This window comes from Balaenoptera ricei, chromosome 16, assembly GCF_028023285.1.
Source record: "Balaenoptera ricei isolate mBalRic1 chromosome 16, mBalRic1.hap2, whole genome shotgun sequence".
In the NCBI taxonomy this organism is placed as follows: domain Eukaryota; kingdom Metazoa; phylum Chordata; class Mammalia; order Artiodactyla; family Balaenopteridae; genus Balaenoptera; species Balaenoptera ricei.
Window position 1 is genome coordinate 65,581,337 of NC_082654.1, and position 16,946 is coordinate 65,598,282.

A 16,946-nucleotide genomic window follows, 5' to 3' on the forward strand; every position below is an offset into this window, starting at 1 on the left:
ACCCCATTCAACTTTAAAGAAGTTATTTATTTTCTTCTGTGTGTGTGTATACACGGTTAGTTTTATTGTAACAAAGCAATTTGTATACTTTTTTTTTTTTGTCCGCGTTGGGCCTTCGTTGCTGCGCGGGCTTTCTTTAGTTGCAGCGAGCAGGTGCTACTCTTTGTGCGGTGCATGGGCTTCTTATTGTGGTGGCACAGGCTCTAGGTGCCCGGGCTTCAGTAGTTGTGGCACGTAGGCTCAGTAGTTGTGGCGCACGGGCTTAGTTGCTCCACGGCACGTGGGATCTTCCCAGACCAGGCATCGAACCTGTGTCCCCTGCATTGGCAGGCGGATTCTTAACCACTGCACCACCAAAGAAGCCCACAATTTGTATACTTCTAACGTTTACAACTGAGCATCATCTTTCCAGTGAAACAAAAAGAAAAAATTTTTAAACTCTGTTATTTTTTAAATGCAGGGACGTCCCTGGTGGTCCAGTGGTCAAACCTTCGCCTTCCAATGCAGGGAGGTGAGTGTGCGATTCCTGGTTGGGCGCTAAGATCCCACATGCCTCAGGGCCAAAAAACCAAAACATAAAACAGAAGCAATATTGTAACAAATTCAATAAAGACTTTAAAAATGGTCCACATCAAAAAAATCTTTAAAAGAAAATAAATGCAGAAAAAATACTGGAAGCAAATATGCATCGTGGTTGCATCTAGGTAGTAGAATTAAAGTTTGTCTTTTTCCTGCTTCTAAGCTTTCCAAATGCAAATTACACTACTTTGATTTTATTACTTTTTAAAGTAACACAAACTGTTTATGTAGAAATTCAAACCATGTAGAAAAATTTAAGCAAAATTTAAAGTCACTTATTTTCTAATACACCCATCCTCCATCCAAAAACTCCAGTCCTCAGAGGTAAACACTTCCAACAGTTTGGTTTGGTAGGTCTGTATCCTTCTAGAATTGTTTTTCTAAACTCCATTTACAATTAGAAAAACATGATTTTGAGCTTTCACGGTCCTTTTCCCTTTAGAACTTTGAGGTGTCCAAACTTTGCATCTTGGTATAACTCATAATCACAAATGGACATAGCAGTAATTTTAAACAACACAAGCAGCTGCTTTTTAAACATATTTTTAAAGCACTGTGTACTTCCTATAAACTTTTTTCTCAAGTCCTCTACTTGAATTTCTGCTACAGATATCCCATGATTCTAATATCTTTGGTACTTGAAAATGACATATATAGAATAAACCCCAAAATGTTTTGAGGTACTAGCTGCTGAGATGATATATTAAGTACACATGGGATATAATGGTTTACAGTGCACTTTTTTTTTTTTAAGAGACATTGGTATGTGAGATAGGCTGAATCTTACATTTTTGATGAGATTTCATTCATTCATTGAATCATTTGTTCAGCAAACATTTATTGAGCACCTATGATGTGCTAGCACCCTCTATAGCTTGAGCTTGGGCTTTAGAAGTAATTTAAACATCTCACTTCTAATCACTGCTTTCTCACCATGTCCTTCTTTTTAAAACTGTAGCAGTGTTAACAGGACATAAATAAATCAGAAAAGAGCAAGATTTCTCTTGTTGCTTACTAGCAGACACGAAGAGCTGACGATAATTAGCCAAGACTTTCTGGATAATCATGACTTGAGCACTGAGTCTCATTATCAAGGTAATGACCTGAATTGCTTAGATTAGTCTGATTCATTTGTTAGCTGTGTCTTATTTTAATATGATAACAGTACAAAAATATATGATCCCACCTTCTCTCCTAGCTGGTTACACTAGTGCCACATCCATCATAGTACTACAGTGACTGGCTACTTTATAGGGAGAACGACTTTTGCAGTTTTAAAACCATCAACTCTTGAAATATTACTCTGGAACAAAAATATCAAGAAGCTGACCAACAAAGACACGGGGAGATAAGCTCTGTAGCAAAATAAACATGTACCAAACTAGAGTGCTCACTAGTAAGTGATAGTATAACTTGGATTATACTGATACTAGATGAAGGTGTTAAGTCAGTTTCACACATTTTACTTTCTGGATAAGATGGTCTACACAAAATGGCAAGGTAAGACTTGAACCATACTGACAAGATTGCAGAAACTAACACCCACCAGTCATAATCAATCAAGATCAGCATGGCTTTGTTGACATGCTTGGGGTTTCTTTTTATTTATTTATTTATTTAATTGAAGTATACTTGATTTACAATGTCGTATTCATTTCTGGTGTGTAGCAAAATGGTTCAGTTATACATGTATATACATATTCTAAACATGCAAAGATCCTAGACGCCACAGGCTTTGTTTCCTATGGTCAGCTCTGTGGTGAGGTATGCTACTGAAGTCTCAGTAGTGATCGAAAGAGATTCCTTAAAGGCATATTTAGGGACATATAACATCTGCCCTCAATTGCAAGAGTTGGTAGCAAAAATTTGTTCCATATGCCATATATAACATATGCCAAAATGAAATCTGGCTGTTTGAAAACACTGAGAAAAGCAGTGGCCAGAAGAGGCCTGTCCCACGCAACTCCCACTAAAGTGGATAAAATAAAATTAAACAAGTATGTCAACCAATTCTGAAGGGACATCTCCGGAACTAGACTGTTATCACACTACCCACAGAATAGTGAACAGTCAGTGGTTCAATTTGTATCATATAATACTACTTAACTTTTAGCTTTTCAAGCACAAACTATATAGGTATTGCTGTTTTTCCAGGTGTAATTTCTATTAGCTAAGAAGGTAGCATGGTAATAAATAGCACATTTTACAGTGTTATTTAATATACTGCTATTAATCTTACCAAGCATAGAATAACCCTTTAATATTTGGAGGAAAAAAAATCAGTATTAACTGGAGTAGAGAATTCCCTGTTGGTCCAGTGATTAGCACATGGAGCTTTCACAGCCATGGTCCAGGTTCAATCCCTAGTCCCGGAACTAAGATCCCACAAGCTGCCTGGCATGGCAAAACAAAAACAAAAACAGGGCTGCCCTGGTGGCGCAGTGGTTGAGAATCCGCCTGCCAATGCAGGGGACACGGGTTCAAGCCCTGGTCTGGGAAGATCCCGCATGCCGCGGAGCAACTGGGCCCGTGAGCCACAATCGCTGAGCCTGCGCATCTGGAGCCTGTGCTCCGCAACGAGAGAGGCCGCGACAGTGAGAGGCCCACGCACCGCGATGAAGAGTGGTGCCCACTTGCCACAACTAGAGAAAGCCCTCACACAGAAGCGAAGACCCAACACAGCCATAAATAAATAAATAAATAAATAATTTTTTAAAACAAACAAACAAACAAAAAAACCCAAGAAACAAAAAATATTAATTGGAGTAAATATTAAGAGACTATTTCACTTTGGCAACCAACTCACAAACTGCTTAGTCATTCAATTCATGTTAATTAAATGTGTGATACTATACCAAATCATCAAGCTATAGATAAATAATTCAAAACCCTGCCCTCAGAAGCATACCTACAAACAACTGTGTTTTGTTGTTGTTGTTTTTGAGCATACTAAAAGGTGTGTGAAAGTGTAGCCTGGCCAAAGCACCTACCCTTTAAGTCCCTAAAAAGCACCTCTCCCCCCTTTTAACATCACTCACTATTCAATAAATAGAATAATGCATATGTCTCAGTATGCTAAATTACAAATGCAAAATGAGGAATACCTAGCCAGGAGCAAATTCCTAGATGACTACGAGTTATAAAGTTAATGGTTTTAATTAACTGTATTTCTGAATATGGAGAACACTAAGCTGAACTAAACTTGGCAAAAAATAACATTTTATCTCTTGGCCAAAGAGATCACTGGGAAGACTATCTAATCACCTTGTTGTTCAATTAAAAGAAACAGTTGGGAGACAAAAATATAATCTATGATCAAAAAGAGTAGATCAAAATTATTTTTACTTCTCCCAGACATTAGTAGTTAACATTCTGAGAAATGGCATATGCCTTTGGGGGCTAAGTATATTTTAGAAGAAAAGTATTCTAACAGTTCTGTTTTTAAAATGTACATTTGTTTCATATAATAAAATATTATTATAAATAAATAATAAAATAAATATTCTAATAATAAAAATATTAACATTTAAAAACTGTAAATGTATTTTCTCTTTCTCACTCCAACTCTCAATAATAAGTAAAATAATTCTGATGTGAGGAACAAACAAATACATGAAATATATTTGCTTACCAATATTCTTACTTATCAAAGTAAATGGGTTTCAATCATTGATGTGTGTAAAATAAATATAAAAACTTTTTGATATCAAATACCTAAAAATAAAACAAACTAGATAACTCTATATTGAAAACTACAAAATGTTATTGAAAGAAAGTAAGTCATAAATAAAGATATACTATGGTCATGAACTGGAAGATTCAATATTGTAAAAATGTCAATCTCTTCAAACTGATGAGAGGGGGTATAGCTCAGTGGTAGAGCATTTGACTGCAAATGGATGTATAGATTCAACACAAACAATAAAAATTCCAACAGGGTTTTTGGTGGAAACTTACAAGCTGATTCAAAAATTTTGATGAAGGGATTTCCCTGGTGGTCCTGTGGCTAAGACTCCGAACTCCCAATGCAGGGGGCCTGGGTTCGATCCCTGGTCAGGGAGCTGGATCCCACATGCCACAACTAAGAGTTCACATGCCGCAACTAAAAAGACTCCGCATGCAGCAACAAAGATCCCACACACACGTGGCAACTAAGACCCAGTGCAGCCAAATAAATAAATAAATACATATATTAAAAAATCTTTTTTTGATGAAAATGCGAAGAACCAAAAAAATAGCCCAAATAAATACTGAAAACAAAACTGAAGGACTTATACTACCAGTTAGCAAGACTAGTTAGTTGTAAAGCCTAGTAATGAGAGTTCAGACAGAAAAATAGACAAAAGGCCAATGAAACAGTCTAGAAACAGATTGAGAACTAATCAATCACTTGATTTGTGACAAAGTTGATGTTGTAGTAGTGGGGAAAGGACAGTCATTTCAGTAATGGTGCTTGTCAAGTAGATATCCATATGAAAAAGAATGAGTCTTGACTCCTATCTCATGTGATACACAAAAGTCAATTCCAGTTTGTACATCTAAATATGAAAGGTTTAAAAAAGTAACTTTTTAAGAAGAAAACAAAAGAGAACATCTTCATGACCTTGGAATTTGCAAAAAACAGACAAAATTTTCTTTTTTTTAAAGATTTATTTATTTATTCATTTTATATTTTATTTTTGCTGCGTTGGGTCTTTGTTGCTGTGCACGGGCTTTCTCTAGTTGTGGCGAGCAGGGCCTACTCTTCATTGTGGTGCTCCATCCTCTCACTGCGGTGGCTTCTCTTGTTGCGGAGCACGGGCTCTAGGTGCATGGGCTTCAGTAGTTGTGGCACACAGGCTCAGTATTTGTGGCGCACGGGCTTAGTTGCTCCGCGGCATGTGGGACCTTCCCAGACCAGGGCTTGAACCCGTGTCCCCTGCATTGGCATGCGGATTCTTAACCACTGTGCCACCAGGGAAGTGCAACAAAATTTTCTTAAACAGGAAATAAAAAGTTATCATAAAGGAGAGGATTGGTAAACTGGACTACATTAAAGTTAAGAATTTCTGTTCATTAAAAAGCACAATTGGGACTTCCCTGGTGGCACAATGGTTAAGAATCTGCCTGCCAATGCAGGGGACACGGGTTCGAGCCCTGCTCCAGGAAGATCCCACATGCCACAGAGCAACTAAGTCTGTGTGCCACAACTACTGAGCCTGCGCTCTAGAGCCCACGAACCACAACCAATGAGCCCGCGTGCTGCAACTACTGAAGCCTGCACACCTAGAGCCCATGCTCCACAACAAGAGAAGCCCCTGCAGTGAGAAGCCCACGCACCACAATGAAGAGTAGGCCCTGCTCGCCGCAACTAGAGAAAGCCTGTGCACCACAACCAGAGAGAAGCACACGCGCCGCAACAAAGACCCAATGCAGCCAAAAAAATAAAGAAAATAAATATTTTTTTAAAAAAACAGAAAATATCCAGTGTTGGCAAGGATGTGGAGCAAGTGGAACTTTCATACACTACTGATGAGAGTCTTAATTGGAACAACCACAGCAGTTTGGTAATATTTATGGAAGCTAAACATATGCATATTCTATGACCCAGCAATTCCACTGCTAGGAATACACTCAATAGAATGCATGCATATAGTCACCAAAAGACTTTTATAAAAATGTCCAGGGGGCTTCCCTGGTGGCGCAGTGGTTAAGAATCCGCGTGCCAATGCAGGGGACACGGGTTCAAGCCCTGGTCCGGGAAGATCCCACATGCCACGGAGCAACTAAGCCGGTGCGCCACAACTACTGAGCCTGCTGTGCCACAACTACTGAAGCCCACGTGCTTAGAGCCCGTGCTCCACAACAAGAGAAGCCACTGCAATGAGAAGCCCGCACACCACAAGAGTAGGCCCCACTTGCCACAACTAAAGAAAGCCCACACACAGCAACAGACCCAACGCAGCCATAAATAAATAAATAAATAAATAAATGAAAATAAAGTTCCGTTTAAAAAAAAATACTATAGAGACTTTAACATAGAAAAAAAAATGTCCAGGGAATTCCCTGGAGGTCCAGTGGTTAGGACTCTGTGCTTCCACTGCAGGGGGCAAGTTTGATCCCTGGTCAGGAAACTAAGATCCCACAAGCTGCATAGCCAGCCCACCCCCCTCCCCCAAAAAAAATCCATAGTAGCACTGCTATGTTCATTCTACTGTTCTGTTCTGTACTGTACTGTAACATTTCACTTCCCATTAACAACAGAATGGATACAGGTATTGTGATATATACATACAATAGAATACTACACTGCAACAAGAATGAACAACTATAATTATAAGCAACATTATTGGCAAATCTCATAAACATAATATTTAGCAAAAGAAGACAGAAACAAATGAGTGTACAACTGTTCCTTGCTCTCTCAGAATGAAATTCCTCAGAGAAGTGTTCCCTATGTTCTCCTCTGCCTCTCCACGCATTGTTGGATGAGTAGGTCTCTCTACTGTCAGAGTTCAGTATGAGGACAACACAATACATTCTTCAGAATCAGCTTTGTCAGGGGTAAGGGCGATCTTTTGGGAGAGGGGGAAAGCAAGGGAGAGCAAGAGAATATGAATATCATAAACTATAGGGGACCTTTGAAATAGAAAATAAACAAACTAATTAAAATTGTATTTCAAATGAACAACATAACTACATTGAAGCATGAGGGTGGGGTGTGTGTGTGTGTGTGTGTGTGTGTGAAAGAGAGAGAGAACTAATTCAACATATGCATAGTCTAACTTTTGAACATACCACTGACATTTCAGCAACAACGATAATACCTATTACCAAGATCTTGGTTTCTAAGTATCATTCTCCACCAAAAAGAACCAAGTTTCCTTGGATAAACAGCTGGTCATCTGGTCTGGGGCAGGATGGAAAATAGAAAACCTTAGAACACTTGTCCCAGAAAATAAAGAATTATTCAAACAATGGTTGAAGGTGCTCCCTGGCCAAATTTGGGGAAATTTGAGCATCAAAATAAGTAATGATAATAAAGGAGTAAAACTTACTGAATATAACAAAAATCTACAGGTTCACACTGAAACAAATAAGAAGAAAAAGCTCTTCCTTGGAGTTTAAAACTAATTAACAGATTTAGAAGAAACAATGGAAACAGAACCACTATTTGGCAACTATCAGGCAAAAATCACTGATGAACTTTAAAATTGGGGAGTGAAAGTTTGAGGGATAGCAGTCTTACATGTCTTGATCTCCCTGTAAGATATTTATTAAATACAAAGTAAAAAATACTGATTTTACAATGGAGAAATCTGTAAGACACTACCTTTAACCGAGTGATCAAAATTAAGATCATGAATAGTCGGACAAATGGACATCATGTCCCTCCTGTAAGAAGGTATTCATACAAAAATGTATAATCCAAATCTAGGCATGAGGAAGCATTAGACAAGCCCAAAGTGAGGGACAAAATAAGTAATCTGCACTTTGCAAAAGAAGCAATGTCATTAAAAACAAATATTGAGGAACTATGTATGCTAAACCAAAAAAAAAAAAAAAAAAAATACATGTTATATGATTCCATTTGTATCAAACTCTAGAAAATGCAAACTAATGTATAGTGACGGAAAGAGTGTTTTCCTGAGGAGAAAGGGTGCAGGTAGGAGAGTAGAGACTATGAAGGGGTACAAAGAAATTTTGGGGAGTAATGAATTTTGACTGTGGTAATGTTCACACAGTGTATACATCTGTCAGACTTATCAAACTGTACTCTTTAAATATGTGCAGTTTATTATATGTCAATTATACCTCAGTAAAGTTGTTTTAAAAGTTTGAGGAACTATTCCAAATTAAAGGAAGTCAAAAGGATATTTTCTTATAGGAAAAATATGAATAAAGTCTGTGGGCTAGATAATAATAATGGTTCAATGTTAATTTGCTAATTTTGATAATAATAGGAGAGAATATCGTTGTTTTTAGGAAATACATTCTCTAGTATGTAAGGATAAAGGGATATCATGTCTATGAAAAACTTACTCTCAGTTGGTTCAGAAAAAAATATACATATGGGGAGAAGCTAAACAGAGATAAAGTAATAAAGTAATATGATAAAATGTTATCATTTGGCTGAAAGATAAACCAAATTCTCCATACTACTCTTGCAATATTTCTATAAAACTGAATTATGTCAAAATAAAAGAGTTTTTTGTTTTGTTTTTAATAAAGAATGTGGTGCTTAGGAGATTGTGAGCAATAGCCAAGGTATTCATTCATTCATTAACAAATACTGGTTTTTCTCACACGGATGGACCTTGACAACAGTGGCCACACTGGCTTGCCAGAGCAAGTTTACAGAAATAAACCACATGCCAACATCTAAATTTCTAAACCTGATTATTTGAGTTACAAATATATTCTTTTCATTTAACTAACAAGTGTTTATTTAGCACCTATCACTGTACCAAGGTTAGATAGGCACTAGAAAAACAAAGTCCCCTGGAATGAAACCAGGGGAACATGCACAGATACAGGTGTGGCACAGGGAAGGGTGAGTGAATGGATGGAGTCTTGTCAGATAGGGAAAGGAAGAATATGTACCATGAGCAAGGACACTGAGGCAGGATCATGCACGGTGAGCTTGGGGAAATCTAAGTAGCTGGATACAGCTGAAACTTCAAGTATAATGTGAGAAGTGACAGCAAACAAGACAGAGGAGATCAGTCATGCCAAGAACTTGAATATTGGCACCTTCCCAGTGGTCCAGTGATAAAGAATCCACCTTCCAATGCAGGGGACCCGGGTTTGATCCCTGGTCGGGGAACTAGGATCCCACATGCTGCGGGGCAACTAAGCCCACATGCCACAACTACTGAGCCTGCGTGCCTAAACTAGAGAGCCCACGTGCTGCAAACTACAGAGCCCATGCCCTCTGGAGCCCACACACCACAGCTAGAGAGAGAAAACCCGCACGCTACAACTAGAGAGAAGCCCACGTGCTGCAAGACCCAACACAGCCAAAAAATAAAAAATAAGTAAATAAATAAATAAATAAATAAATATTTTTTAAAAAAATCTTGGGGGCTTCCCTGGTGGCGCAGTGGTTGAGAATCCGCCTGCCAATGCAGGGGACACGGGTTCGAGCCCTGGTCTGGGAAGATCCCACATGCCGCGGAGCAACTAGGCCCGTGAGCCACAACTACTGAGCCTGCGCGTCTGGAGCCTGTGCTCCGCAGCAAGAGAGGCCGCGATAGTGAGAGGCCCACGCACCGCGATGAAGAGTGGCCCCCGCTTGCCGCAACTAGAGAAAGCCCTCGCAAGGAAACGAAGACCCAACACAGCCATAAATAAATAAATAATTTTTTAAAAAAAAGAATCCGCCTGCCAATGCAGGGCACACGGGTTTGATCCCCAGTCCGGGAAGATCCCACATGCCTCGGAGCAACTAAGCCCCTGTTCCACAACTACTGAACCTGTGCTCTAGAGCCCGTGAGCCACAAAAAAAAAAAAAAAATGTAATGCAAGAGGAGGAGCCAGTTTAGAAAAGAAGAGAACAAACTTGTTTATGCCTATTAGAGATAGAGTACCTTTGGCAACAATGTCTTTTGGCAATGTTACAAATCAGGAGCTTACTAGGGAGATCACTCTGTTATAAAAATATTGCTACTAAGTGTTTTAGATGTTAAGTATGTAGACTATTAAGTTACTGGCCACATTTTGATCTACTCCCGCATGTGTGAAGTGACTTGAGTAAAGAAGATAGTTCATTGCAGTAAGATTTATAATAACAAAATATTTTAGAAATACCTTAAATGTCATCAATACATGATTGGCTAAATGTCTGATCTCTTATTTGCAATGTGTCAGTCAAATAGGAAGTCAGCATTTTTGGACAGATAATTTAAGTCCAGAATGAAATAGAAAAAAGGTTGACTGAAATTAAGTTCATAATACTTTAAATTAATCTATTCTACTACACCCATATTCATAGTAGACTCAAAATAAATATAACTTCAAGTGAGTAATCTAAAAATCATAAAACACCATAGCTGACAGGTATTCTAATTAAAACAAGTTTGAGTATTAACCAACCTCCATAAAATCCTTTAAACGAAGTCTAAGTCAACCAATATTTTTACTACCTTAGTTTCATAACTGTAATAATAAGTACAAATGTTTGTATGTCACTTTGGAGTTTAAAAACCATTTTCAATTTCTGATTACCATTGAATCTCAACAATCCTGTGAGCAGGTGAAAATCACAAGCCAAAAGTTGAGACGAAAGCTTTATCATTACTATACCTCCAAGGCAAAGTTTCAAGATTAAAGATAGAGACAGTTTTATTCTTTCAAAAGAAAAGAAGTTTAATTCCTCTGGTTTCTCAGGCTGCAAGACAGTTAGTGACTTTGTTCTCCTAATTTTTAAATCTGTAACTCCCAAAAAAAGACACACAACTAGCCAAAATGAGGCACAGTGGAAATCTTTCCAAAACCACATTTCATACAATTTCCCTATTCTCCATCAAAACTTATAATGGAAAATCTTTATGTTCTAGTTTTCTGAGACAAATTCTAAAAATAAGCTCATGTATCACTCAGTGAACAAGACATACTTCAGGTAGGTCCACAAATTCCTATAGGCAACTTAAAGCAACATTTTACCAAAGCAAAAGGATGTAATACAGAAGCAAATTGTCTCCACACAAATCACACTACTAAGTCTCACAGGTGTCCCCAGCCCCTTGGGTATTTACTTACCTCCAAAGGCACAATGATGGATGGCTTCTTTTTCAGTTCCTCACATTTCCTCTTCTTACAGATCTGATGGCTGTTCTTTCTATTCTTGCAGTAGGTACATTCACCACAATTGGTCTTCTGCTGGCAGGGCTCACAGACCCCACATCGCTTTCGTTTCTTCTTTTCCAAAGTAGGTAGCAAAGTTGTGTAGGAAGGAGAAGAGGAGGTACTGACAAGTGACACTGGCCTAGACACCACTGTGGTGTTGATGTCAACCATGCTGGTGGCACTGATCTGGGAGCTCCCTCCTTCCAATTTGCTGGGACTGGCCTGGGAGAGGTGGACAATGCCCTGTGAAGCATGGTGGAGTCCTCTCTCAGGGGCTATTGTGAACCCCTGAGTGTTAGCTGGCAGAAAGCTTATATGAACCTTCTTCTTATTTTCTATATTGTTTATAGCCATTGCGGGAGGTACCGAACTTATCTCTGAGTTTGATGATCGTTGAGGAGTGTGACCTAAGCCCGAAGGCAAAATCTGCAGAGTGCCCTGGACCTCAAGCCCAGATGAAACAGTGCTCTGGGGCTCAGGCCATTCTGGGAGAGCATTACAGGTAGCAATTGGGTTAAGAGGAGCAGGAAGAAAGATATTGGGGTCTGAGGCAGTACCACCGCCCATACCGAGGACTTGTTGATTTAATATAGCACCAAAGACCTCTCCTTGGACTGGAATAGCACCAGGAATCTCTGGTGGGTCTGGGGTCTCACCCAGAGGCTCTCCATGAACTGGGTTATCACCAGGAACTTCCCATTGATGTGGGACAGCACTAAGGGCCTGTCCTAGGACAGGGGTGGTATCAAGAACTTCCTGTTCATCTGGGGTAGATTTGAGTACCTCTTGATGATCTGGTTTAGCACCAAGGGTTTCTTGTTCTGAACCTGCCAAGAGGAGTTTTATTAATGAGGTAGGATATATTGACCCACCAATAGTCAAACAGTTTCTAAGGTCCAATTCAGGTACAACCTTATTAAAGCTGGAGGTGGGGCAGCAATCATGTTCACTTTTGATGGGATCCAGGTAAGAATCAGATAGCTTAAGAGATTCTACTCGTGAACCCAAATCTTCTAACTGAATGCTGGGGTTTCCTTCAGAGGTAACCCTGAGGGCTGCTTTTTGGAGCAAAGGAACACAGAGAGTGTCCTGAGCAAACATTCTAGGGGAATCACTGATATCATTCAATGTCTCTCTAGAGAATAGTCCTTCACCACCACGTGTCCCTTCCAATGACCCAGAAAGAACCTCTGCTGCAGGGCCACTATGAGTAGAGCGATTTATTTTGGAATCCTCCACACTTTGGGACCAAGACTGGGTTGTCTCTTGGCTCTCACCTTTTATTAATGATGCATTTTGTATGCCAATTAGATTCTCTATATCAGGAAGGATTGAGGGGTCTTGCACTGGGACTGAATCACTTTCTGCATGCTTTACTCCCATGTCAGTAAGTACCTTATAATCACACTCATGTTGCTTTCCTAGATTCTTAGGAGGTGGAACTTTCTTGGGTTTGGCTATGACCGCTGGGGGTTGGGAGAGTCGTCTGCTAAGAGAGGTGCTTCGGAGAGCCATTGTAAACCCATTGCAAGTTAAGGACTCTGGGTTCTGAAAAAGAACCTCAGTCCTATCCAAATTCATTCGTGCTGCTCCAGCTCTTGTCAGAAGGCTTCTGACTGGCATAGGCAGTTTGGGTTCTGTTTTTTTCTTAACACCTCTTTCTTGAATTAATTGCTTTAATTTTCCAGGGCTCACAGTCTTGACTGTCACCACATTTTTGTTGGCTGGCTTAGATCCCTTCTTCAGTTGGCTGTTTTTCTTTTTGTTTAGATCTTCCCTCCTGACTAATTTGGAAGGCCTTGCATGGCGAGATCGAGACATAGCTACGGAGTAGGAAAAACTGAAAGGGCATGAGGAACAGAGTCATTGGTCCTTTGGAAAGTCTCACTTCTGAGGAGAATCCGGATGCACCATGGTTGTGCTCAGTCGCAGGAGGTTTTGGTCTGAAATAACAATGACAAAACATTGGGAGTGAGTCTTCTTCCTATGCAATCCCTCATTTGAAATAGAATATTTACTAGCAATTATTAATTAAAATTAAGGAACTGAGAATATTGACTGCAAAAGAAAAATATAATAGACATAAAACATACTAAAGTATCCTATAAATCCTGGATTCACAAATAAAGCTCCTTTAATTCCTGTGACAACTGATTAAGTTGATGAAGTTCTTTGAATAAGCTAAGCATGGGAGTTTCTTTACATTAGAAACCGCAATTATGGACTTCCCTGGTGGCGCAGTGGCTAAGAATCCGCCTGCCAATGCAGGGGACACGGGTTCGAGCCCTGGTCTGGGAAGATCCCACATGCTGCAGAGCAACTGAGCCCGTGCTCCACAACAAGAGAAGCCACCGCAATGAGAAGCCCGTGCACCGCAACGAAGAGTAGCCCCTGCTCGCCAAAACTAGAGAAAGCCCACGCGCAGCAGAGAAGACCCAATGCAACCAAAAAAAAAGAAACCACAACTATCATAGTTACATGTAGTTTAAAGCTCAAATCCTAATCTTTACAAATTTGGATACTTAAAAAGTTATCTCTTAAACTCTTTCTTAAGCACATCACCATACAGGCAGAGGTATCATCTGTTGGACAGTAAAGCTGGTAAAGCCAGAGGAAGAAGAGGCTTGTATTATCCAAGAAACTCTACTCTTTGGAGATCCAGTAACATTAATACCATATTCCAATTAACCATCCACAGATTTTGAGTTTTATACATTCACACAAAAGTAGCATAAACTCTTGGGAGTTAGTATTTACAGATTAGGTTACAAATAAGACTCACAGGTCCAACAAATATCTGTTGAGTACCTCCTCTGTATAAGGAATGCATTGTGGCGGGCACTGCCCACACCCAGAAATGATGTCCCTCCTTCCTCTTTCACCCGACTTAATCCAAAGACTGATGGTTCTAAACTCCCTTCTACCAAGGGTCCCAAAAGTCTCATGATGAATGCCTAGGCAAAGAAATTGGAAATAAAGAGAAAATGAGATAATTAGAACAGTAAAGCATACTAGATAAGCAACTATTATTTGAAAAGTAAGAAAAGAGGAGAAAATGAAAGGGGACTGACTAAGAGTCATCATCAGTTGCATTTTTGTCTCCTCAGATTGCCTACCGTGACCCCAAATAAGACCAAGCTATGAGGAAGAGTGAAGCTCACCATACAAAATATATCAGTAGGACTTCCCTGGTGGCGCAGTGGTTGAGAATCTGCCTGCCAATGCAGGGCACACGGGTTCAAGCCCTGGTCTGGGAAGATCCCACATGCCGCGGAGCAACTAAGCCCGTGCGCCACAACTACTGAGCCTGCGCGTCTGGAGCCTGTGCTCCGCAACAAGAGAGGCCACGATAGTGAGAGGCCTGTGCACCGCGATGAAGAGTGGCCCCCACTTGCCGCAACTAGAGAAAGCCCTCGCACAGAAATGAAGACCCAACACAGCCATAAATAAATAAATAAATAAATAAAATTAAATATATATATATATATCAGTAGACTTCCTAAAGATCATGGAATCAAGAGTGTGACAACAAACTGGATGAGGATTCTTTAACAGTTGACAGGTTGCTGGATTTGTAAGAAAATCTGGTGTAGGAGAATGGTTACCAAAAACTAGTTTGCAACCAAGTGATCACCAGTCTGTGGCGAAATGAGAAAAAAAAAAAAAATAGGCTGAGTACACCTGAAACTAACACAACACTATAAATCAACTACACTTCTATTAAAAAAAAAAAAATGAGGCCGTATAAAGTTTTTCATAAGGTTGAATTTATTATTATTTAATCATGCTTTCCTGTTTTCTCTCATTAAAATGTCCTTTCTAAAAAACGTGGAGAATTCCCTGGCAGTCCAGTGGTTAGGATTCCGCACTTCCACTGCAAAGGGCACAGGTTCGATCCCTGGCTGGGGAACTAAGATTCCGCAAGCTGCGAGGCTCAGCCAAATAAATAAATAAAGTAATAAAAGTCCTTTTTTTGTGAAAAGGTGGAGATAGGCTTATTTATTTAATGTTATTACTTGGCAAAGTAAAAATGTGACAGCCCTCTACCAATTCTCAAATTTTGGTTTTGTTTTTGTTGTACTCATCTGATCCTGGTAATCCTGGGATGCACTAGTTGCTTTAGTGGCTAGAGATGGTGTCACATCAGAAAACCCTGAATTTGAATCTGTGGTCACCAGCTGTGTCCTTCAGCAAACTACTTAACAGGAGGTCAAGTTTTCTGCATCTGAAATGAGGTTGTTTTGAGATATCAATGGGCTCCTCTGAGGAAAACCTAGTGGTAGTGGTTTCATCCTTGTGATATCTGAGGTAAGAAGGAGTTTGGAATTAGGTAGACGTTGGTTCAATTTCCAGATCAGAAACATTACTAGCCATAAGCTTAATGGTAGTTATCATTTTTGTAGAACAAGTTTAATCCTCAGTCTGTCATATCCTGCAAAACAAGATCTAGTTCTTTTGTTTCTGTTCCCATCTAACACGCTGTAGGCCACACACTATAATAAAAGATCTCAGAGAACAACATTTAGAGGCAAAGCATTGAGCCTTTAAGAAAGACTTTTAAAATAGACATTAGTGATAACATTAACCACAAGAAAAATAACATTTTGATAAACCTGTGCTGAATACAAATACTAGGCCAGAGAATACTCCGCTTGAGTTCTTGGCATCTAAGCTTATGGCTTTCCCCCTTTTCTTAAAAAAAGAAAAAAAAGTTTGGCTGCACTACCTCTTTGGCTGTGAAAAGCTGTAGGATATTTTCTCCAAAGACCACTGCTTTTTGTACCAGCATTTTTAGAAAACAAAAGACATTCCAATTCTAATCTCCAGAAAGTCAGCAATCTTTATAAGGATGTTTTTTCGGATAACAAAAAACAATCCATTCCATTCTCTAGAAATTCAACAATATCTGTCTAAACATGCTTTATCGCTTATATCAGGATTACCTTGCTAAAAAATTATTAAGAGCATATAATCTAAATATTGCAATTAGTCATAAAAATTAAAATTCATATATGTTGCAAGTAATCTGAATATGCCAGAGGGTGTCACGGGATCTGCTTTTGAAAGTAGTTTATAAATTGATCTCTGTCTCATATATTCTTTTATATTTTTAAATGGAAGTGCTTTAGAAATCCAGACTTGTAATTAAGATAATGTTTACTATTCAAACCTTATCTCTTGAAAAAGAGCCTGTCAAGGAAATGGAAAAGGTATGAGCAACATGGATTGGAAAGATGTGGCCTCTTTGAATGGTAACAGCCTTTTTATGAGATCGTGAAAGAGGCCAATGACCCCTGAAAAACCCAAATGCAGGGAAGAAACCACTGGGTACCACCCAGCCAAAAAAACAATCAGAAACAAAATAAGGACTCCCACAAGATCTTAATTTTACTTGGCTCCACTGATGAAATGTAACCCCCTTTTGTAAATAAACTAAATTATCCCCAGGGCTGGGGTGGGGGTGGGGGCTGGAGGGGGGAAGGAGTCCATTCTATTATATAGATCCACATTTAAACATGGAATTATCTGCACAGATCTTA

General features: G+C 39.3%; 1 protein-coding gene across 5 annotated transcripts in view; it reads right to left on the minus strand.

The window, feature by feature from the left end:
• The window catches only part of TET1 (tet methylcytosine dioxygenase 1), a 144,740-nt gene that overhangs the window by 107,495 nt on the left and 20,299 nt on the right, over positions 1–16,946 (minus strand). For all 5 annotated transcript variants that reach the window (XM_059900045.1, XM_059900048.1, XM_059900049.1 and 2 more), the window contains one exon: positions 11,320–13,349. In XM_059900045.1, coding sequence (XP_059756028.1) covers positions 11,320–13,227 — 1,908 coding nt within the window. In that variant the 5' untranslated portion in view covers positions 13,228–13,349. The remainder of the gene's footprint in view (positions 1–11,319; positions 13,350–16,946) is intronic.